This window comes from Neofelis nebulosa, chromosome 13 (genome assembly GCF_028018385.1).
Source record: "Neofelis nebulosa isolate mNeoNeb1 chromosome 13, mNeoNeb1.pri, whole genome shotgun sequence".
NCBI lineage: Eukaryota > Metazoa > Chordata > Mammalia > Carnivora > Felidae > Neofelis > Neofelis nebulosa.
This window is the reverse complement of record NC_080794.1, coordinates 35,569,010-35,592,566: the sequence shown is the minus strand read 5'-3', so window position 1 is coordinate 35,592,566 and position 23,557 is coordinate 35,569,010. Positions and strand designations below refer to the sequence as shown.

Sequence of the window (23,557 nt, the reverse complement as noted above, 5' to 3'; positions counted from 1 at the left end):
ATAAAGAAGAGTTTTCCTGAAACTATTTTACATGTCATCAAAATTTGTATTTATTTATTTATTTACATTTTTTACATAGTGTTTATTTATTTTTGAGAGAGTGCAAGCAGGGAAGGGGCAGAGAGGCGGACAGAGGATCTGAAGCAGGCTCCAGGCTCTGAGCCGACAACGGAAAGCCTGCTGTGGGGCTCGAACTCGTGAACCACAAGATCATGACCTGAGCCGAAGTCGGACGCTCAACCGACTGAGCCTCCCAGGTGCCCCTGTTATCACAATTTTTAGTCAAAATCAAAAAAAAAATCTGTAGACTTACCATCTGTTTGTTTTCCCCTTCCTCCTCTGTCTCCTATTTCTTTCCTCCTCAATTTCAGAGGGATGTTCTGCTAATCAAATTTGTCTGCCTTCAGAAGTATTAATGAGCCCTCAAAGAAAAATTCTTTCCCTTAGAAAACTAGAGGCAATGTGCCAACGTGTTGTCTCACTGATAATGTGGTGGCAAAGTGTGTGTGTGCGTGCGTGTGTGCTGGGAGAATTTGCTGGTACAATGGCATAAGCGCTAAGCCCTAAAATTAACAGGCGATTCTGTGTGAATCTTCACAATCAACCTAATTTCAAATAAATAGCACATAAAATTGCCATCACTCATAAAAATCTATGGCAATAAAAACCTGCCTAAGTGTGCCGTATTAACTAAGCAAATGTGATTAACAAAAAATTAGAATAAAGTAAGCATTAGAGTTAAATATTTATATGGAATTTCCATAATGGAAGGCGCTAAATCACTGCGAATTCACTCTCACAACATCTTTTCCAGATTATTAAGCAATGAATATTGTGTTTACCAACAATCCATTTATACGGTGACGGTGACATTTTCTGAATCAGAGCCTGGGGGGCCGTGGTTTGAGAAGTGTGGGCATACTTGTTGGGACAATGGGATAGAGTATTTGAAATTCATGCCCTATTAGATCATCTGGTTGGCTGCATTCAAGCTGCTGCCCGGCCCTTTCCTTCCCTTAAAAGAAGGGTACGCATCATGGAGAACTGTGGCTATAAAGCTTTCACAAATGGGCTTCCTTTTCTGACTCTAGGGTAAATGTGCAGCTCCCCATTGTGCCCAATAAAAAGGAGTTATCTGCACCTGCCCAGCTTGGGGGTCCCACACCTGGGAGGAAGGAGCACTCACCACACCTGGGAGGAAGGAGCACTCACCACACCCGGGAGGAAGGAGCACTCACCACACCCGGGAGGAAGGAGCACTCACCACACCCGGGAGGAAGGAGCACTCACCACACCCGGGAGGAAGGAGCACTCACCACACCTGGGAGGAAGGAGCACTCACCACACCCGGGAGGAAGGAGCACTCACCACACCCGGGAGGAAGGAGCACTCACCACACCCGGGAGGAAGGAGCACTCACCACACCCGGGAGGAAGGAGCACTCACCACACCTGGGAGGAAGGAGTACTCACCACACCTGGGAGGAAGGAGCACTCACTCTTTTCTATTCTAGATTGGATGGGGTCAAGGAGCCTCCCAATTTTAAGCTTCTGAGCGACTGAATTTAATTTAGCATCTTGGACTATCACTTTCCTGCCTGTGTCACCTGCCCTGAGAGGAAGACGTTAAGCATCCTGCTGAGTTCCTCAAATTAGCTGTCAGCATGAGAGGCAGCGCTAAATGGGAAGCCTTACAGATCTGGAGCCTTCGGGAAGCCCCCCGGGGTCAGGTTATTTTCAGCCTGACAGACGGAGGCACGGACACTGGATTCACAAATGGACAATCTGCCGGAATCAAAGGCAGCTCGGCCAGAGACGAAGGGCGGTGATTCAGCAGGCAGACCCACGCGGGGCACACAGGCAAGGCTCGGCGGGAGGCCTGGGCTTCTGGACCTGCCCTTCGGAAATCAGTTATAAGAGAGAAAACCTTGATTCTGCGCTCTAGTGTAAAAGCAGAGGTACAGTTTTTCTTCTAGGAAAACTTAAAAAAAAAAAAAAAGCTTTTATTTATATATTTAGAGGGTGGAGGGAAGGGGCAGAGACAGAAAGACAGACAGAATCCCACGCAGGCTCCATGATGACAGCACAGAGCCTGAGGCGGGGCTCGATCTCATGAACCGTGAGATCATGACCTGAGCTGAAATCAAGACTTAACCGACTGAGGCACCCAGGTGCCCCAAAGAGAAAAACTCTTTCATAATACACAGCTAGGGGCGCCTGGGTGGCTCGGTCGGTTAAACGTCCGATTTCGGCTCAGGTCATGATCTCACGGTCCGTGAGTTCAAGCCCCGCGTCGGGCTCTGTGCTGACAGCTCAGAGCCTGGAGCCTGTTTCAGATTCTGTGTCTCCCTCTCTCTCTGCCCCTCCCCTGTTCACGCTCTGTCTCTCTCTGTCTCAAAAATAAATAAATGTTGGGGCGCCTGGGTGGCGCAGTCGGTTAAGCGTCCGACTTCAGCCAGGTCACGATCTCGCGGTCCGTGAGTTCGAGCCCCGCGTCAGGCTCTGGGCCGATGGCTCGGAGCCTGGAGCCTGTTTCCGATTCTGTGTCTCCCTCTCTCTCTGCCCCTCCCCCGTTCATGCTCTGTCTCTCTCTGTCCCAAAAATAAAATAAAAAAAAAATGTTGAAAAAAAAATTAAAAAAAAAAAAAAAATGTTAAAAAAATTAAAAAAAAATAATACACAGCTGAAAATCTAGATCTGGGAGTTCTCTTCTCTGCAGGATGTTTAGTCTGGACACGCCTTGGGACAAGGACTTCACGGTTTAAATGTCTGAAATAACTATCACTATTACTATTTTTCCAATGTCATTATGACAAATATAGTCACAGGAACTGTGTACAGTAGTTACACTCTCGAGTGATTTTACTGGGCTTGAGAGCACAAGTACCCTTCTGCTGGCAGTCAGTAGGAAAAACGGATTTATAGAGCCCAAAGGTGTTTTGCTGAAAATTCTGTGAGAAGATTATTATTCTGTTAACTGGTGGAGATTTCCACGGAAGTCTGTATTCTCGGAAGTCACACCTCCAGCTATAGGAAGCATCTGGAATACAGCTTAGAATTTGGTAGTAAAAAAAAAAAAAAAAAAAAAGATTTCTCTAGCCAAAAGGGATGTTGGAAAGCTCATCGTGCACATAATTTTGGAAGAGCCATGTCCTCTCATTTTGTCCAGGATCTAAAGCAACATTAGACATCCCGGCCCACAGGACATGGGAGACAGCACAGTAAATGTAGGATTGGGACAGGGGGCATGGAGTGGTCGCTCCTTTAAGACTGTCTCCTTCCTTAGCCCCTTCTTTCTTGCCCGTTTGCCCATGAGGTGACGGTGACCCCGAGGACCATCTGGGCCCTCTGGTCTGCTCAGGCCATGCAGTCTTCTGGGAAAACCCATCCATTCATGGCTCGAGCCACCCTTGCCCATGTTATCAGATCTGTACCTCCTGCCGTGATGTCACCTGGACAGCCTCACCTGGTGTTCCACAGGTCAATCAAACTCACCGCATCACCAAATCCAAATCATCCCCCTTGGGGTCGGCACACCATTCGCACACAGCTCCTACCAGAGACCTGAGAATCAATCACACACCTTTGGCCAACTTCTCCACACCTATTGCCATGACTTGAGTTAAGGCTCTCTTCTCTTTGAGCCCAGATAATTGTAATGGCTGTCCAAGTGGTTTCCCCGCCCCCATTTTTGTCCTCCTCCAGATCCACGGCAGAGAGGCCACTGCTGGCCTATAGGTGCCTTTGTACAAATTAGAAAAAGACATTCCTTCTGCCAGATGCTTTACTTCTCTAGAACAATACCCTTTACTGCCATCTGCCGGGAATGCTCGTAATACACATACAAATCTTTGAGATCTGTGATGCGAACGATACTCCCTTGGATGCGTGCCCTTGCACAGTGTACAACCTGCACAACCATACGTGTGGCCCTGGCTGCCAAAGGGATCTTTTCAAAACATAAATATTATAAATGAAAATCATTAGATAAAAAAGTGTTTGTGTTAAATGGGTAGTCCCAATTGTCTGATATGATGTCAACGAAGGTCTTCTATGTGGCACAATGACTTAAGTCACCCTGAGATTCAAGCTTTTTAAAAAACCTATTTATCCTTTCAATTAAAAAATGTTACAGAACATTTTCTCACCATAAAAACGATTTCAATTCTTCATTTTCAACATCTTACATTTACATTGTATCTATTGGTGGTAAAAACAAAATTATTTCCCAGAATTTCGGGCTTGCTTTTTTAGTCCATTTTCCCTCACTAACATTGGAGACGTGCACTGGATCAACGTTTTACAGATCGACAAAGTAAAGTATGAATGTGCTGTCTGTTCTGGGAGGCTTGGGACTTCTCAGGTGGAAAGGATGTTCTAGATGAACGGTCCAGCATGTGCCAGATTGTGTCACCTCCTCCTCTTTTGGGGACTAGACACACCTCATGGCTCTAACATCGGGGTGATGTGTGAACCCAGGCCCAGCCAGGAGGCCAGTCTGGAGAAATCAGGCAGGCAGACTGCTCTCTCTCACCCAGAGTAGCTGAAAATTTGTGCAACTTTCTTTTTTGGCTAAGTAAGCCCCCCCACCCCAAGCCTTCTCTTACTCGCCGTTCATGTGGCCCTAGGTTCCCTTTCTGAGGCACTGAGTGGGAGAGAGGATCTTCAGAGACCCCAGTCATGAATCTGAAGGGAGCGGTAAGCTGGCCACGGGAAATCGCCGACCCAGGCCTGGTCGACCCTGTCCTGGTCCGCTGCCAGGACATCAGCGGGCAAATTCCAGGTCGCTGCTATTGACATCAGGGCAGGAGGTAAGAGCGGAACAGTGCAACTTAAAAGCTGCCTTAGGAGGTTCAGCTTGGAGAGTCGGCGAAGGTGATGCTCTACGTGGAGGAGGAGGGTGTCTGCTAGAGGCCGATGGGACGCTGTGGTGTGCTCACCTGTCCCCGGCAGCCCCTCTCCTTCTGGGAGCCTGGGGAGGGAACTTCCCCCCTGACCAGAGCCTCCAGCCAGCTCTGGGGTCCCTGGGGGCTCCATCTCCCCGATGAGCTCCTTGTCTCCGGCCTCTCCCCCCTCTGCCAGTGGAATCCCTCTGGTAGGCTGGTGAGGCCTGTGGGCCCCTTCTCAGAATAATGGCGGCTCTTCCTTTCATTGTGGTAAAACAGGCGTGGCATGAAATGGACCATTCTGACCATTTCCAGGCGAATAACTCAGTGGCGTTCAGTAATTCACAATATTGGGCCACCACCACCGCCATCCACCCCCTGCCCTTCGTCTTCCTTAAACCGGAAGCTCCATGCCCATCAAACTCTAAGGCCCATCCCACCCCAGCCCCCCTCGGCCCCTACAGCTGCCGCTCTCCCCTCTGCCTCTTTGCACTTGACTACTCTGCTGGCTTATTTCCATCCCCTTTTGCACAAAGTCTTCGAGCCTCATCCATGCTGTAGCACGCGTCAGAATTTCATTCCTTAAAAAAAAATTCTTTTCAAGGTTTATTTAGTTTTTGAGAGAGAGAGAGAGAGAGAGAGAGAGTGGGGGAGGTGCCGAGAGAGAGAGGGAGACACAGAATCGGAAGCAGGCTGTCAGCCCAGAGCTTGACGCGGGGCTCAAACCCACGAACCACGAGATTGTGCCCTGAGCCGAAGCTGGACGCTTAACCGACGGAGCCGCCCGGGGGGCCTCAGACTTTCATTCCTTTTTATGGCTGAATGATATTCCACTGCGTGGATCCACGGCTTGTTTATCCACGCATCTGGTGACACTCGAGTTGTTTCCAGTTTTTGGCTATCGTGGTAATGCCGTATGAATGCGTATAAATGTGTGTTTAAGTCTCTAGTTTCAATTCTTTTGGGCATATACCTAGAAGTGGAATTGCTGGGTCATAAGATAATTCCATGACTCTTTAACTTCTGTTTTTAATAAGCATTTTCTTTTAATTGCAATATAGTTAACATACAGTGTAATATCAGTTTCAGATGTATAATACAGCGATTCAACAAACCCATATATCATTCAGTGCTCATCACAACAAGTGCACTCCTTAATCCCCAGCATATATTTTATCCCCACCCCCTTCCCTCTGGCAACCATCAGTATGTCCTCTATAATTAAGAGTCTTTCTTGGCTTGTCTCTCTCTTCTTTTTGCTCCTTTGTTTTGTTTCTTCAATTCCACATATGAGTGAAATAATACTGTATTTGTCTTTCTCTGGATGACTTATTTCACTTAGCACAATACTCCCTTGATCCATCCATGTCGTTACACATGGCAGGATGTCATTCTTTTTTATGGCTGAGTAACATTCCACTCTGCGTGTGCGTGCGTGTGTGTATCTCACCTCCTCTTTATCCATTCATCTATGGATGGACACTTGGGCTGTTTCCATACATTGGCTATTGTGAATAATGCTGCAATAAACATAGGGGTGCATGCGTCCCTTTTAATTAGCGATTTTATACTTTTTAGATTGTAGAGTCATTCTATTTTTAACTTTGTGAGGAATCTCCATACAGTGGCCGCACCAGTTTGACTCCCACCAATAGCGCATGAGGGTTTGTGCGTGGTGTAAGAAAGTGGTCCAGCTCATTCTTTTGCGTTCTTCTTCTCTCCTTCTTTCTACTGAAAGCTGTCCAGTTTTCCCAACACCATTTGTTGAAGAGACTGTGTTTTTCGCATTGGATCGTTTCCTGCTTTGTCAAAAACTCATCGACCATATAATTGTGGGTTCGTTTCTGGGTTTTCCGTTCTGTTCTCTTGGTCTAGGTGTCTGTGTTTGTGCCAGTACCATACTGTCTTGATGATTACAGCTTTGCAATACAGCTTGAAGTCTGGGATTGTGCTGCCTCCAGTTTTGTTCTTCTTTTTCAGGATTGCTTTGGCTATTCGGGGTCTTTTGGGGTTCCATACAAATTTTAGGATTGTTTGTTCCGGTTCTGTGAAAAATGCTGTCGGTGTTTTGATGAGGATTACATTACATGTGTAGGCTGCTTTGGGAAGTATAGACATTTCAACAATGTTTGTTCTTCAGATCCATGAGCATGGGATATCTTTCCATTTCTTTGTGTCTCCCTCAATTTCTTTCATCAATGTTTTAGTTTTCAGAGTACAGGCCTTAACCTCTTTGGTTAAGTTTATTCCTAGGTATCTGGCTCTCCTTGGTGCAAGTATAAATGGGATTGTTTCTTAATTTCTCTCTCTGCTGCTTCATTTTTAGTGTAAAGAAATTCAACAGATTTCTGTACATTGATTTTGTATCCTGTGACTTTGCTGAATTCAGTGTATCAGTTTCAATACTTTTTTGGTGGAGTCTTTTAAGGTTTTCTATATAGAGTGTCATGTTCTCTGCTAAGAGTGAAAGTTTTACTTCTTCCTTTCCAATCTGAATGCCTTTTATTTCTTTTTTGTTGTCAGATTGCTAGGGCTGGGACTTCTAGTACTGTGTTCAATGAAAGTGATGACAGTGGACGTCCTTGTCCTGTTCCTGACCTTAGGGGAAAAGCTTTCAGTTTTTTCCCTTTGAGGATGGTGATGGTTGTGGGCTTTTCATACAAGGCTTTTATTATGTTGAGGTATGTTCCCCCTAAGCCCTCTTCTTTTGTGGTTTTCCTCATGAGTGCATGTTGTACTTTGTCAAATGCTTTTTGTGCACCTATGGAAATGACCATACGGTTTTTATCCTTTCTCTCATTGATGAGGTGTATCACATACATTGATTTGCAAATATTGAACCACCCTTGCATCCTGGAGATAAATCCCACTTGATCGTGGTTTATGATTTTTTTTAATGTATTGTTGGATTTGGTATTTTGAGGAGGATTTTTGCATCCATGTTCACCAGGGATATTGGCCTGTAGTTCTCTTCTCTCTCTGGCTCTCTCTCTTTTGTGGTGTCTTTATCTGGTTTTGGTGTCAGGGTAATGCTGGCTTCATAGAATGAATTTGGAAGTTTTCCTCCCTCTTATATTTTCTGGAATAGTGTGAAAAGAATAGGCATTAACTCTTCCTTAAATGTTTGATAGAATTCGCTCGTGAAGATGTCTGGTCCTGAACTTTTGTTTGTTGGGAGGTTTTTTTTGTTTTTGTTTTTGCTAACTGATTCAATTGCATTGCTGGTTATCCGTCTGTTCAAATTTTCTATTTCTTCCTGCTTTGGTTTTGGTAGTTTATAGGCTTCTAGGAATTTATCCATTTCCTCCAGGTTGTCCAATTCATTGGCATATAGCTTTTCATAGTATTCTCTTATAATTGTTTATATTTGTGTCGTGTTGGTTGCTAGTTTTCCTCTCACGGGTGATTTTGTTTGAGTCCTCTTTCCTTTCTGGGAAATCTGACTCCCTAGTTTATTAATGCTGTTGATCTTTTCAAAGAACCAGTTCCTTATTTCATGGATCTGTTTTACTATGTTTGTTTGTTTGCTTTTTGTTCTTGTGTTTTTTGTTTTGTTTTTTTTTTTTTTTTTTAGTTTCTCTATCATTCGCTTCTGCTTTAATCTTTATTATTTCCTTCCTTCTGCTGGTTTGTTTGTTCTTTTTCTAGTTCCTTTAGGTGTAAGGTTAAGTTGTTTATTTGAGATTTTTCTTGCTTATTAAGGAGGCCTGTGTTGCTATAAACTCTCCTCTTAGAATTGCTTTTGCTGCATCCCAAAGATTTTGGACCACTGTGTTTTCATGTACTTTGAAAAAATTTCTTCTTTGATTTCTTGGTTGACGTCCTTGTTTAACTTTTTGAGGAATCCCAAACTGTGTTCCACAACAACTACGCCAATTCATATTCCGACCAGCAATGCACGAGGGTTCCAATTCTTTACATCCTCATCAATAATTGTAATTTTTTTTTTTACTAGCCACTCTAATGAGTGTCAGGATAAAGTTTTAAATGCATAAAATACAATACAAAGGATGACAGAGAAAACCAATTACACTGAAATGTAATTTTCCAAGTATTAAAAAATCTGGGGGGCGCCTGGGTGGCTCAGTCCATTAAGCCTCTGACTTCAGCTCAGGTCATGATCTCGCGGTCTGTGAGTTCGAGCTCCGCATCGGGCTCTGTGCTGACAGCTCGGAGCCTGGATCCTGCTTCGGATTCTGTGTCTCCCTCTTTCTCTGCCCCTCTGCCTCTCATTCTCTCTCTTTCTCAAAAATAAACATTAAAAAAATTTTTTTTAATAAAAAAATCTGGGATATAATAGTCTGTGTGCTTGTTTTAAAAAATATATAATTTATTGTCAAATTAGCGTGTACATTGTGCTCTCGGTCTTGGGGGTGGAGTCCCGTGATTCATTGCTTTCATACAACACCCAGTGCTCATCCCAACAAGTGCCCTCCTCAATACCCACGTGGGCTTCTTTATGAACACGTTAAATAACAAGATCTAGTCTATTAACTACTGTGATTCTGAAGTAATGATAAGTATAAATGATATTTCTATACATCTGTAACAAGGGGAATCTAATAAGAAGTGATTTCAGTTGGTCAAAAAGTCCCAGGTGCCACTGACACACTACTGTGGTTTCTTGCCCACGACAGATAGAGGAAGGAAATGCTGAGGTTCAGGTACGGCTCGGGAAGTTGAAGACAGAATCTGAGGACCCCAGGCTCAAGCTTGTTCCGTGTCGCACCCCCTCCCACCTGCCGCACCACCAGCTATCGACTTCTCTCTTCCCTTCTTCTGAGCCAAACTCCCTAAAATAGTCTCCACCCCCTTGGTCTCCTGGCCACAGCTCCAACTCCCCAGCCCACTGCAGTTTGGCTTTGACCACCCAGCCTGTTCTCACCGGGGTCACCGTGACCTTGAGATGGCTAGATCTGTTGCCCCCGTCTGGTTTTATTGGCGTCACCTTTGAGGGTTAGTTACTCTCCCTTGGTTTCCCCGGCACCGACTCTCCCGTGAGCCCTTCCTCCCTCCTCTCTGCTGTCCTCCTCGGTCTCCCTCGCCATGCCTTCCCCCTACTTGGCTCAGAAACCCACACATGCAGATGTTGCCAGGGCCGGTCCTGGGCTCCCCAGTCTTGTCGTCGTCACACTCTTCTCTGGGTGACCTCACTCACTCTCCCGGCCTTTATTGCAGTCTCCCCACAGTGCCCGTGTCTGCACCTCCAGCTTACAGCTCCCTGGTGGCTCTAGACATGTCCATAGGGCTTCACTCAATAACAACAATAGCCCTATGGGCGGGTTGCTACCATGGGTCCCAAGCGGTGCTAAGTGCCTTTCATGCATTATCTTATGTAATTCTCACCATGACACTATGAGGGTAAAGCAACACACTCACAGTCCTTAGCTGATAGGTGGCAGAGCCAGAATCTGTCCTCCAGGACACCTTGCAGAGACCGGAGCCCTACGGGTCCCCCTGAGCCCCTCGCCCCGCCCCGTTTCTCCCCCACTATTGCCTGCTTCAGCTACGGGCCCCATTCTTGTTCGCCAGCTACTTTCCTCTTCTCTTCCTCTTGGCCAGGCTCCATATGTAAATTCACCAATTCTCCCCTTGGAGTGGAGTCCCCATGCCCATTCCTCAACCCACGGCAGCGTGGCTGGAAAGCAAGTAGCCGCCCAAGGCTGAAAGACTTGTGCCTTCCTTGACACCCCTTTCCCCATCTAATCCATCACTGAGTAGAGCTGACTCTACCCCCCTCCGCCGATACCTCCCCAATTTGTCCATTCCTTCTCATCACCCCCTCTGGACACCCCTGCTCTGGCCACTGTCAATTCTCAGAAGTGACACAAAAACAGCCCCCAGTGGTCTCCTGGACTCTGATCTTGCTTCCTGCCACTTCCCAAAGCCCAAGTGATGTCCCCCAAATGCTACCTCCTCCCTTCTAGGCCTCCCCCTAACGGGTGTGTGTACCTGTGTGTGCACAGCGTGTACATTTTCATCATGGCCCTCAAGGACCTGCTTGCCCACTGCGATCTCATCTCTCACCCCCTCCCTTTTCCCAGCTCTGCTCTGGGCACGAACTTCCTCCAGGCTCCGGTTGGGGACACACACTGTGGGCCTTCACCCTCGTTCCTACCCCACCTGAAACTCTCCCCCTGGCTCAACACCCCCATCAGAATCTACTTAATTCCTACTAATTCCCCACTCTGGTTCCCATCAAAACCATTTGAGGGAGGGGCACCTAGGTGGCTCAGTCGGGTAAGCGTCCAACTCTTGATTTCAGCTCAGGTCATGACCTCCTGGTTTGTGGGTTTGAGCCCTATGTCGGACTCTGTGCTGACAGTGTGGAGCCTGCTTGGGATTCTCTCTCTCCCTCTCCCTCTGCACCTCCCCTGCACGCGCACACACACACACACACACACACTCTCCCTCTCTCTTTCTCTCTCTCAAAATAAATAAATAAACATTAAAAAAATCCTGATGTCCTGAACATAGCCCCAGAATCTCTGGGGGTGAGCCCAGTCATCAGGATTTTAAATCAATCAACTTAAGAAAAACCAAGGTTGCACACCTGGTTTAGGTCCTAACAACTCTTACTTTACAATAGGCAGCTCCCGGCACCCCACCCCTACAGACCCTCCCCAAGCTCCTGTAACTTTCCTGCCCAACATGCATGCCCATCTTGCTGTGTTGTGCTTAATGCTTGTCCGCTCTGCTGGTATGCAAGCCCAGCCTTCGGAGGTGGGGCCACGCAGGTCTGCCCTCCTCCGCATCTTCAAGGCCTGACCCAAGGAAGAAACTCAGTCAAGATCTGCGTCATGAATGTTGAAGGTCATTTCCAGGATGACAGGAGGCTTTCATGCTTTGAAACTTTTTTCCTAAGCAAAATCAATTGGTGTCCACCTCCCACCCCCAAAGTAACAAAAACCACCCTTTTGCTTTCTCCACAGTGGCCTGCAATTCTACCAATAATGATTCATTCCTTTGGCTTAAAACTTCTCATCTCAGTAAAAGGCAAGCACAGCCCGAAAATACAACACTTTAACAGAGTTAGCCATTATACTTTGCCCTGAATGATTTCATCAGCTCTTAACAGACGGGAGAGCAGAAGAAAATACCATTTACTGAGTGTATCCTATAAACCAGGCATTATCCACGGGCTAGCTCATGAATGGAGTTGAACGAGTTAGTTCTGGAAGCACTGAAACTCAGAGAGGTTCAGGAATCAGCCCAAGGTAACAGAGCTGGTAAACGGATGCACCAGATTGAAACTGACAGGAAGAGAAGGAAGGGACACCGAGAACACAGGCCTGGGCTTCAGAGGACCCATCGCCTCCTCCACTTGACCTGGGACCCCACTGGGTGCTGAGACTGGCCCCGGGGGGAAGGAGTGGTATTGGCAATGGCATCCTTCCAGGTACTCATCCTCTCTTCTTCTTCGTCTTTTTTTAAAAAAAATTTATTTATCATTTTTTTTTTTTTTGAGAAAGAAAGAGAGAGGGAGGGGCAGGAAGAGAGGGGGAGAGAGGATCCCAAGTGACTGTCAGCACGAACCCGATGTGGGGCTTGAACTCATGAACCGTGAGATCATGACCTGAGCTGACATCAAGAGTCGGACGCTTAACCCACTGAGCCACCCAGGCGCCCCGGTCGTTTCATGCGCCCCCTTCCATTTCATGTCCAAGCCGCTGGCAAACCCTGTTGACTTTTGGGTACTCTGACCACGTCTCTACACCCCCTCTGCACTTTGCCTGCTTCCGCCCTAGCAGCCCCTCCCCCCAGGGTCAGATCACCTCTGCCTCGGCTCAAAACCCTTCAGAACTCCCACTGCGAGCTCTTAGCTCCCACCAGCCTCACTTCTCAAGCCCCACTTACAGTCCAAGCCCCTCCCGGGATCCCAACCCCCTGGCCCACTGCTGCTCCTCCAACACCCTGCTCCTGCCGTCCCCCTGCCCGGAGCACCAGCCCGCAGACATGCGCGTGCCCGCTCCCTGCCTCCCCCTCAGTGGGACCTCCAGACCAGCACTGTTCACCACCCCCCTCACCTCCCCATTCCTGGAACACTCTATCTCTTCCTGGCTTTATTTGTCCCCTAGCACTTATCAGCATCTGAGAACCACACACCCTTCACTTCTGTGCGTTTGCCATTTCTCTTCCCCAGAATGCACCTGCTCGAGGGCAGGGATTCCCGGATTCTGTCTTGGTCTCGGTGGTATAGCAGCCTCAGCGTCGAGAACGCCTGCCATATGGTAAGTGTTCAATGAAAGTTTGTCGAGCGAAGGGAGGATTGTGAGTGATCAACTTGAGAAATAAGGCGATGTTCTACCTCGGGGGATACTCCAGATCTCTGAAGATGTTTTGGCTCACATTCCAGAGGGTGATGTTCAGGCTTTAGTATGCATTGCTTTGGGGTCTGGTGGCTCTAATCCAAGATAAATTAAAAGCCCTATCAGTGATCCAGTTCTACCCCCAGGGAATAGTCTAAGGACTTACCGTGTACATTGACATGTAGACGCTTAATAAATATTTGTTAAACGAATGAATGGGAAAATATAAGATTTGATTGGAGCCGAAGACTAACAGAGACGCCCGTGATGCAAAGGGCCACATTTTGTTCTGTTATGCACAAAGTGCAGACCTTCACCAAGTAGAGGCATAGGATGTACTTCCTTTGGTTACACGAACATTACAATGGGGCAATGTAGTATAGCAGAAAGTATGTGGCTTAGGGTTGAGGGACCTCAGGGAACCCCAGCTCCCTTCTCGGAGGCTGTGGGATCTCTGGTTACTCAGTGCCTTCCAGCCTCACAGGGTGATATGGACCTAACAGGTAGTTTTTTTTTTATTTTTTTAATGTTTTTTCCCCCTCTGGTGGAGTTTTTAATTTTTTTATTGTTTTATACTTATATTTATTTATTCATTTAATATAATTTATTGTCAGATTCATTTCCATACAACACCCAGTGCTCATCCCAACAGGGGCCCTCCTCAGTGCCCATCACCCACTTTCCCCTCTCCTCCAGCCCCCATCAACCTCCAGTTTGTTCTGTGTATTTAAGTGTCTCTTATGGTTTGCCTCCCTCCCTCTCTGTAACTATTTTTTTCCCTTTCCCTTCTCCCATGGTCTTCTGTTAGGTTTCTCAAGATCCATATATGAGTGAAAACATATGACATCTGTCCTCTGACTGACTTATTTCACTCAGCATAATTCCCTCCAGTTCCATCCACATTGCTGCAAATGGCCAGATTTCACTCTTTCTCATTGCCAAGTAGTATTCCATTGTATATATAAACCACATCTTCTTTATCCATTCATCAGTTGATGGACATTTAGGCTCTTTCCATAGTTTGGCTATTGTTGAGAGTGCTGCTATAAACATTGGGGTACAAGTGCCCCCATGCATCAGCACTCCTGTATCCCTTGGGTAAATTCCTAGCAGTGCTATTGCTGGGTCATAGGGTAGGTCTATTTTTAATTTCTTGAGGAACCTCCACACTGTTCTCCAGAGCGGCTGCACCAATTTGCATTCCCACCAACAGTGCAAGAGGGTTCCCGTTTCTCCACATCCTCTCCAGCATCTATAGTCTCCTGATTTCTTCATTTTGGCCACTCTGACTGGCGTGAGGTGATATCTGAGTGTGGTTTTGATTTCTATTTCCCTGATGAGGAGCGACGTTGAGCATCTTTTCATGTGCCTGTTGGCCATGTGGATGTCTTCTCTGAGAAGTGTCTATTCATGTTTTCTGCCCATTTCTTCACTGGATTATTTGTTTTTCGGGTGTGGAGTTTGGTGAGCTCTTCATAGATTTTGGATACTAGCCCTTTGTCTGATATGTCATTTGCAAATATCTTTTCCCATTCCGTTCGTTGCCTTTTAGTTTTGTTGATTGTTTCCTTGGCAGTGCAGAAGCTTTTTATCTTCATGAGGTCCCAATAGTTCATTTTTGCTTTTAATTCCCTTGCCTTTGGAGATGTGTCGAGTAAGAAATTGTTTCGGCTGAGATCAGAGAGATTTTTTTCCTGCTTTCTCCTCTAGGGTTTTGATGGTTTCCCGTCTCACATTCAGGTCTTTCATCCATTTTGAGTTTATTTTTGTGAATGGTGTAGGAAGTGGTCTAATTTCATTCTTCTGCATGTTGCTGTCCAGTTCTCCCAGCACCATTTGTTAAAGAGACTGTCTTTTTTTCACTGGATACTCTTTCCTGCTTTGTCAAAGATGAGTTGGCCACACATTTGTGGGTCCAATTCTGGGTTTTCTACTCTATTCCATTGGTCTATGTGTCTGTTTTTGTGCCAGTACCATGCTGTCTTGATGATGACAGCTTTGTAGTAGAGGCTAAAGTCTGGGATTGTGATGCCTCCGCCTTTGGCTTCCTTCTTCAATATTACTTTGGCTATTCGGGGTCTTTTGTGGTTCCATACAAATTTTAGGATTGCTTGTTCTAGCTTTGAGAAGAATGCTGGTGCAATTTTGATTGGGATTGCATTGAATGTGTAGATAGCTTTGGGTAGTATTGACATTTTGACGATATTTATTCTTCCAATCCATGAGCACGGAATGTTTTCCCATTTCTTTGTGCCTTCTTCAATTTCCTCCATAAGCTTTCTATAGTTTTCAGCATACTGATCTTACACATCTTTGGTTAAGTTTATTCCTAGGTATGTTATGATTCTTGGTGTGATTGTAAAAGGGATCCATTTCTTTATGGCTCTTTCTTTTGCTTCCTTATTGGTGTATAAAAATGCAGCTGATTTTTGTACAGTGATGTTGTATGCTGTGACTTTGCTGAATTCATGTATCAGTTCTAGCAGACTTTTGGTGGAGTCTGTCGGGTTTTCCATGTAGAGTATGATGTTGTCTGCGAAAGCGAAAGTTTGACTTCTTCTTTGCCAATTTTGATGCCTTTGATTTCTTTTTGTTGTCTGATTGCTGACCAGTACTATGTTAAACGACACTATGTTAAACGACAGCAATGAGAGTGGACATCCCTGTCGTGTTCCTGATCTCAGGGGGAAAGCTCTCAGTTTTTCCCCATCCTAACAGGTAGTTTTAAAGGTTCATTTGCCTCTCCCTCCCTGAGCCAGCAGATTTTTCCATCAGATTCCTGGGTCCCATTCCAAACCCGGTGAATCAGACCACAGCACGTGTATGTGGGGGGCTGGGGGATGCAGCCAGGATCCTGTATTTTAAAGCATTCCCCAAGCCTTTAGGCTGCTGCTACAAGACTAGCCACAGTATCGCTCCTCTGAGTGGTCCCAAGACCAGCATCAGAATCAACTGGGGGCCCATTAGAAATGTCGAGTCTTGGGGCGCCTGGGTGGCTCAGTCGCTTAAATATCCGACTTTGGCTCAGGTCATGATCTTGCGGTTCATGAGTTCGGGGCCCAGACCGAGCTCTGTGCTGACAGCTCAGAGCCTGAACCCTGCTTTGGATTCTGTTCTGTGTCTCCCTGTCTCTCTCTGCCCCTTCCCTGCTCACACTGTCTCTCAAAAATAAACAAACATTAAACAGAAAGAAAGAAAGAAAGAAAGAAAGAAAGAAAGAAAGAGAAAGAAAAAAAGAAAGAAAGAAAGGCCAAGTCTCAGGCCCCACGTCGGATCTTGTCAACAAGATCCCGGGAGTGGCTGGCACTTTAAAAACACTGCCTTCTCACGCTGGACTGAACCAACTTTAGAGCCCTCCAGCCCTCTCTCTAACCTCCTAAAAGGTGCCCATGAAGAACTTTTGGCTCAGAGACAAGCCTTTCATTTCCCGATAAGGAACAGGCTTAAGATGCTGAGGTCTGCCTGAGGGACAGGAGCCCCAGTTATGAAGGGGCACCCTCCGCTGGTGGACCAAGGTAAGCCTTTCATTGTGACGGATGGGGGACCAAGAGGGCAGAACAGGACTGAGCATCTAAGAGGGAGGAAGACATTGCCCCTGAGGGAGAAGGAGGAGGGGGAAAAGGGACCTGGGGATAGAACCTGGGTCTAGCCCTGCCACACCCCCGTGGGTTTTCATACTGTGGCCGCAGGCGGCTCGGTTTCTCAGAGAGACAGTTTGGGGAGGTTTGCTTTACAGGGGGCTTCCCAAAAATTTAAACCTGGCACCCCGGGCAAAGTCAGAGACATTGTTGCTCGTGGCTGAAATGACCCCTTAAGGAGCTACTCGCACTGACTTATACATATTTTTATTCTTATATATTTTATTTTAAAATATTTTATATATTTATATATATTTTAAAAGCATCTTGGAAATTTTGAAGTATGGTGTCTGTTTTACTCTGACAGAAGAGAACAACAAGAAGAAAGCTAAACAAAGCTATTCAAATAGATAAAGACCACCCACAGCAAAAATCTCGTTCTGCAATAAAAAAACATAATGTTAACAACCAACATGGGCAACTATTCCTCTTGTACCCATTGTATACAAAAGAGGGCACAACTGGGACATGATGGGCTTCATGGAACCAACTGGAGATGGTTCTGATGCTGGGCCAACACTATTCATGGACACTGAGCCCTAGTTCCAATACACCAGGAAACCCAACGCTCAGTGAGGACCTCAGAGTAAAGAGCAGACCCCCTGTTACAAAATGAATAGCCCCCCTGCAGCCCCCAATCCTCCCGGTAGATTCTCTTCTGTGGGAACCTGGATTTTTACCTCCTGGGTTTGCCTAAAGCAAGACACACATTTTTGGGGGCTGGTCTAGAAAAGCCACTGCATTGTGGGTTCTCTTCTTTCCATGTTGATCATCTGCCATTATGCCCTCTTCCCTCCCCTAAAGCTTGCAAAACGAATCTGAGCCGAGCAGGCAAGCTGAAACCCTATTACCAATCCTCGCCCCCCCCCACCCCGAGTACCCTGGAGCCAGCCACAGAGGGAAGCCGTCCTCTTTGTCCCTGGGTGGCAGGGACAGAGGGGAGGGTGGGGATCCGGGAGTGGGTGACCTGTCCCGCGTGTTCACATTACCTGCCAGGTACTCGATGACGGCCGCCATGTAGACGGGAGCCCCCACGCTGATCCGGTACTTGAACGTCCCTTTCTTCAGGTAACGCATCAGCCTCCCCACGGGGAAGATGACACCGGCCCTGGCTGAACGGGACAGCTTGGACATTTTCTTCTTCCCGCTCCGGCCCGACATCTTGCCTCAGTTTCCCTCTCAGCTTGCTGACACGGTGTTCTTCCGGCACTACCACGATGCTGAAAAGGAAAGAAGGCAGGGTGAGGAAGGATGGTCGGCAAACACCTTGGGGACAGTGATGTGACACTAGGGCACCGTGTGACACATCAAGTAGCCCTGGGGAGGTGGCTGAGACCTGGCTGCCGCTTCAGGCCACGAGATGGGCAGGGGGACTTCGCAGGGCATCGGCAGCCCCTCCCCAAACACCTCCCCACGCGTCAAGCCAGCCCAATCTTAACAGGAGAGGCCAAAGAAACTCACTAGAGAGAGGGGTCATGGTGCTGTAGTCTGCAGAATAACGGCCCCAAAGATGTCCACTTCTTCATCCCCAAGACCCTTGCATATATCACCTTATATGGCAAAAGAGACTTTGAAGATACGATTAAGTTGAGGGTCCTGACATGGGGCGATTATCCCGGAGTATTTGGGTGGGTCTGATGTAATCGCCAGGGTTCTTTTTTTTTTTTTTTTTTAAATTTTTTTTAATTTTTATTTTTGAGACCGAGAGAGAGGCAGAGTGCATGTGGGGGAGGGGCAGACAGAGGGTGACACAGAATCCGAAGCGGGCTCCAGGCTCGGAGCTGTCATCACAGAGCCTGACACGGGGCTCGAACTCAGGAACTGTGAGGTCATGACCTGAGCCGAAGTCGGACGCTTTACCGACTGAGCCACTCAGGCGCCCCCCCGGGGTTCTTTTAAGAGGGGGCAGGACATCAGTGAGTAGTGACAGGTGCAACGAGAGAAGAAATGGATTCTCCCCTCGGGGCCTCCAGAAGGAGCCAGCCCTACCAACACCTCCACTTGAGCTCAGAGAACCCGATTTTCCCCTTCCAACCTCCAGAACTGTCAGGGCATCGATCCACATTGCTTCAACCCCTAACCTGGGGCTAATTTGTTATAGCAGCTGCAAGAGAATGAATACAGTTCCTCTTCGCTCTGACTTGCTTCTGCCTATTTGAATACATAGTGTTAGCTAATATGGCGATGCCTATAATGGTTAGCTTTGACCCACAACTCAGAGCTGATGTGCATGTCTCAGATGGAAATGTTTTTCTAAATTCTCCAATAACGTAGCATTCTTTTTTTTTTAAGGTTCACTTATTTTTGAGAGAGAGAGAGAGAGAGAGAGAGACAGAGTGTGAGCTGGGGGAGGGAGACAGAGAGACAGAGAGGGAGACATAGACTCCCAAGCAGGCTCCATCCCGGCTCTGAGCTGTCGGCACAGAGTCCAACGAGGGGCCTGAACCCATGAACTGCGAGATCATGACCCGAGCCGAAGTCGTAAGCTTAACTGGCTGAGCCACCCTGGTGCCCCAATAGTATAGCATTCTTAAAAACAGAAGTATGTCAGAAGATGCAGGTTAGCAAATATGCTAACGCAGATTAACCAAACCTAGCAAATTAAAAGCTATAATGCAGCCCAAGCTTCTGCCCCTTGAAATGAGGAGTCCAGGCCGATTCGGGGGAGAAACCCCAGGAATCAGCCAGAAGAGGGGATTTCAGTACAAGGCACCGAGAGATGTGTATATAATTCATCGTCATTTTAGGAAGCGATCTTTTGTGTGAAGATAAGATAATTACATACTTCCGAAAAGCTAATTCAGAGAATTATAATAGAGCTCAACCTGTTGGTTAAGGGAGTACTGTGACCAAAAAATGGAATATAATCCAGGATAAAGTAAAAGCAAATTACCAAGGACAAACAAGCACAACCAAAAGAAAAAAAAAAAAAAAGATGGAAACAGAAATCTCTAGGAAATGTATTAATGAATCAAAGCTCCCTGCTCCAAGGACAGTATCATTCTCGGTGGCCGTTTTGTTTGGGAATGGAAAGAAGAGTGTCAAAAATAAATTGGGATTAGATCTACCTGTTGAGACAGTCGTCTCGAATGCTGGCTAGATTTGTTTGCCAACAGCCAAGGTGACAATGACAAGGCCTAAGAAAGTGGATAAAACCATAACGGAAGGAAGCATGTGGATGCATGAAAGATACAAAGCTGGGGTTTATTTACTCCGGATGGAAGAATGAACGGAACGGCGTTCAGTTTTCTAAAGTAGCTGATTACTCTGTTACGACTGAGGAGTTTTATGTAAACACTACAGAACTGGCAACCAACCCCGTTCGCGACATCCTCCTCTCCTCGAGGTGAATGATGTGAACTTGAGGCATTTTATTACATACTTCACATAGATTGTTTTTTACATGCTCATACGTACTCACTATATTCCTATTTTATGAGTCGTTTTGCCACCAAGAGATGTCGGTATTCATCAAAGTTAAGCACAAGCAAAGAGGAGCAAATAGCCTTAGCATATTATCTCTTTCCCAGCAAGGCACAGGGATCAGACAGTATCGCTGTTTCTAGAACTTCCACATTGTCTGTACTTCTGCTGTCCTAGGCTGCTAACGGTCACGAATCCGCTCAGATGTCCTCTCTTGGGGGAAGCAAGCGACTGCAATCCTAGGGTCACAGCCATCAATTTATGTTAAGGAAACTGAGGTCAGGCATCCATCAATGTCCGGAGTAGCTGCTGTCGGTTATCCCTGTTCCGGGACTCAGGGGACTCATAAGGCAATGTGAACCCGTCCTGTCCTCAGACAGAGGGCCACGGCAGGTCTGCCAGCTGCTGCTGGTGGTGTTCAAAACGGAGGTGACTCCTGGTAGGGTGGAAACCTTCCAGGATTGGGTGCAAGACGCCCCCGGTGAGGTCCCATGTCTACATAACTGGCTATGTGATAGGTGTGGGCCTATCTGTAAAACACGGAGGTGACTCACTGATCCTGAAGGTCATTCCGACATTCGAGAAACGCACTTTCAAACAGTTCTGGAAAAGAAGCTTTAGTGCCTTTAGGAAATGAATTCTGAAGAGTCGAGAGCCTGTACAGGTTCATAAAGATGCATTAGTATTGGTGAGTCTACTAAGCCAATTATGTGCTTTTTTGCCGTTGCTGGTAAGTTGGGGGAGAGGGAGGATCATGAGGACCGGTTGCCCAGGAAACCACCTGAAAAGTCCATCACGGGATGGACTTGCCCTGTGGATACCGTGCGCGCTACACGGTCATCATCTCTCATAGCCACAGAGAGAGGGACGCATAAAGCCCAGACACCACAAGGGCGGGACCCGCTCATCCCTCGCCGCCACCCTATTCTTCTCAAACAAAAGTAGCCAGAGGATGACTGGGTAGGCAGGAAAGAGCCACTTAGGGACGCCCCCAATGTCAGCCAAGAGGAGTCACAAGTTCCCCTAAAAACGGGGCGTCAGCAGCAGTACAAGGAAAACAGGTGACTTCAGCGCCCTGGCACTCATGAAGAAAAAACAGCCAAGGAAGGAAAACCAGGGCTAGGTCAAATGGAGAAGCATGCCAGCGGCACAGCGGCAAGTGGAGGGATCACCCTACAGGTTCAACATTTTGTAACCAGACCACTTTCCTCCAGGTTAAGGCCTTAGATCTGGGGATGTGGCTCCGTCTGATGTCTCGGCGCGAGACTGTGTATGTGGAGAAACTCTGTGCCTGGGGGAACCTGTCTTTGCAGACACTGTGCTGGCCTTAAGCAGCTGGGCGTCTAACTCCTGGGCTTCCCGGCGCTGGGAGGCCCCCGGACATTGTAAGAATCAGACCACATCGGGAATCCCTTAAGATTCCGGGAGGAGGTTGATGGCGCTGACCTGTCACACCTATGGGGCCCCACAGGTGGAAGGGAGGATTTGGTGCCCTCTGACCCCTCCAGAGAAGACCCCGCTTTTGCAGACCACCCCTGCCCCCAGCCTGTGCTGGACTCCGCCCAGAGCGGTGAGATAGTCTAACCCCTGGCTTCCTTCGTTCCCAGGCCACCCTTTCCCCTGACTCCATCCAGTCTTGGGAAGTCAGGAGTGAACAACTCGAACGGGTTTTTATCCACCTCCTGCGACTCTCTCAATCTCTGTGTAGGGCCACTCAGCTAAAGAGAAAAGAACTATTGGAATGTGAAATTTGTTTCCATCAGACTAATACTTAAATGTTTACATTTATTTACCTTCTGCTCTAAAACAATGTTTTCTCTAATTAGGCAAAGCTAAGGACTACAGTACATTATGTTTGTTTACAAGTTTGAAGAACAGAATATGGCTGGATGAAGCTTTTCCAGTGGTTACAGACACCGTGTGGGCGCCCCTGGAGGATGTGCATGGCCAAGTTCAGCTGGCCCCACCTGCCAGGCCAATCCTGGGGTATTGTGGGGGTGCTTAAGAGGAATTGGGGGGGGGGTGCCTGGGTGGTTCAGTCAGTTGAGCGTCTGGCTTCAGCTCAGGTCATGATCTCAAGGTTCATGGGTTTGAACCCCACGTCGGGCTCTGTGCTGACAGCTCAGAGTCTGAAGCCTGTTTCAGATTGTGTCTCCCTCTCTCTCTGCTCCTCCCCTGCTCATGCTCTGTCTCTCTGTCTCTCTCTCTCTCTAAAATAAATAAACAGTAATAATAATAATAATAATAATAATAAAGAGGAATTGGGAAACAGACAAGATATAACCTAGATCTGCAATATATATCTGTCTTTTCATATCGGAGAAACCAAGAATAACCAAGGTATAAAGTCTCATAATTATTTGCAAAGTAAATGGGAGGGTTTTCGGCACGTTAACAACAGGGGCTCAGGGAAGGAGGAGGGAGGAATACAGTAGCACCTGCTCATTGTCCTTTCCCTCCAAAAGCAGAGAAGTTGGAAGAACAAAACTGGTTTTGTAGGGCGCCTGGGGAGGTTAAATGTCCAACTCTTGATATTGGCTCAGGTCACAGTTTGTGGGTTCGAGATCCACGTTGGGCTCTCAGCTGAGTACGGAGCCTGCTGGAGATTCTCTGCCTCCCCAACCCTCAAAAATAAATAAATAAACATTAAAAACCCCCACAAACACTGGTTTTGTGTACGCTGGGAAGAGGGCACGTTTGGACTGTTTTGTTAGGGTTATTTATTTTGTGTTAGGGTTATAGTTATGGGGTTTTAAGCCCATAAGGACACCGATGAGCTACATTTTACAGATATCACAGGGTAAACATTAAATTGCAGCACTGACTCAGACACGGACGATAAACTCATGCCAGGCTATTCAAATAACTACTGTATATCAGTGATTTTATGATCTTTTTTTTTTTTTTGGACATTTTACTACCTCTAGAAATCAGTATGCATCTTCCAATCTACGATATCATCGATTCGATGAAAGACAGTATTTATGAAGCATTTATTACTGAATAAGAAACTACATTAGATGTGGAATATATATGACCCTTGTCCTCAAATATTTTCCGATGAAGTTGCAAGACAGATCATGATAAAATTTCAAATAGATGCCAGAGACATGGTTCCCAGACTGCAGCAAGGTACCTGGGACAAGCCAGCAAATGTTTAAGCTTCCGAGGGGAATAAAGTGATACTCAACCTCCGTTGGACCTTACAACTACCAGCTCAAAGTGTTCCTACCAGTGGTTCGCAGTAGATTGTACTATCTTCTTCTTCTTCTTTTTTATGATGCCATATCTTACAAAGCTGA

At 46.8% G+C, this 23,557-nt stretch overlaps 1 protein-coding gene across 1 annotated transcript in view; it reads right to left on the bottom strand.

The window, feature by feature from the left end:
* Positions 1 to 23,557, bottom strand: part of LOC131492784 (core histone macro-H2A.2) — a 59,041-nt gene that overhangs the window by 19,370 nt on the left and 16,114 nt on the right. Inside the window, exon 2 of the mRNA XM_058696578.1 lies at positions 17,822 to 18,052. Within this exon, the coding sequence (XP_058552561.1) occupies positions 17,822 to 17,993 (172 nt within the window). The 5' untranslated portion in view covers positions 17,994 to 18,052. The remainder of the gene's footprint in view (positions 1 to 17,821; positions 18,053 to 23,557) is intronic.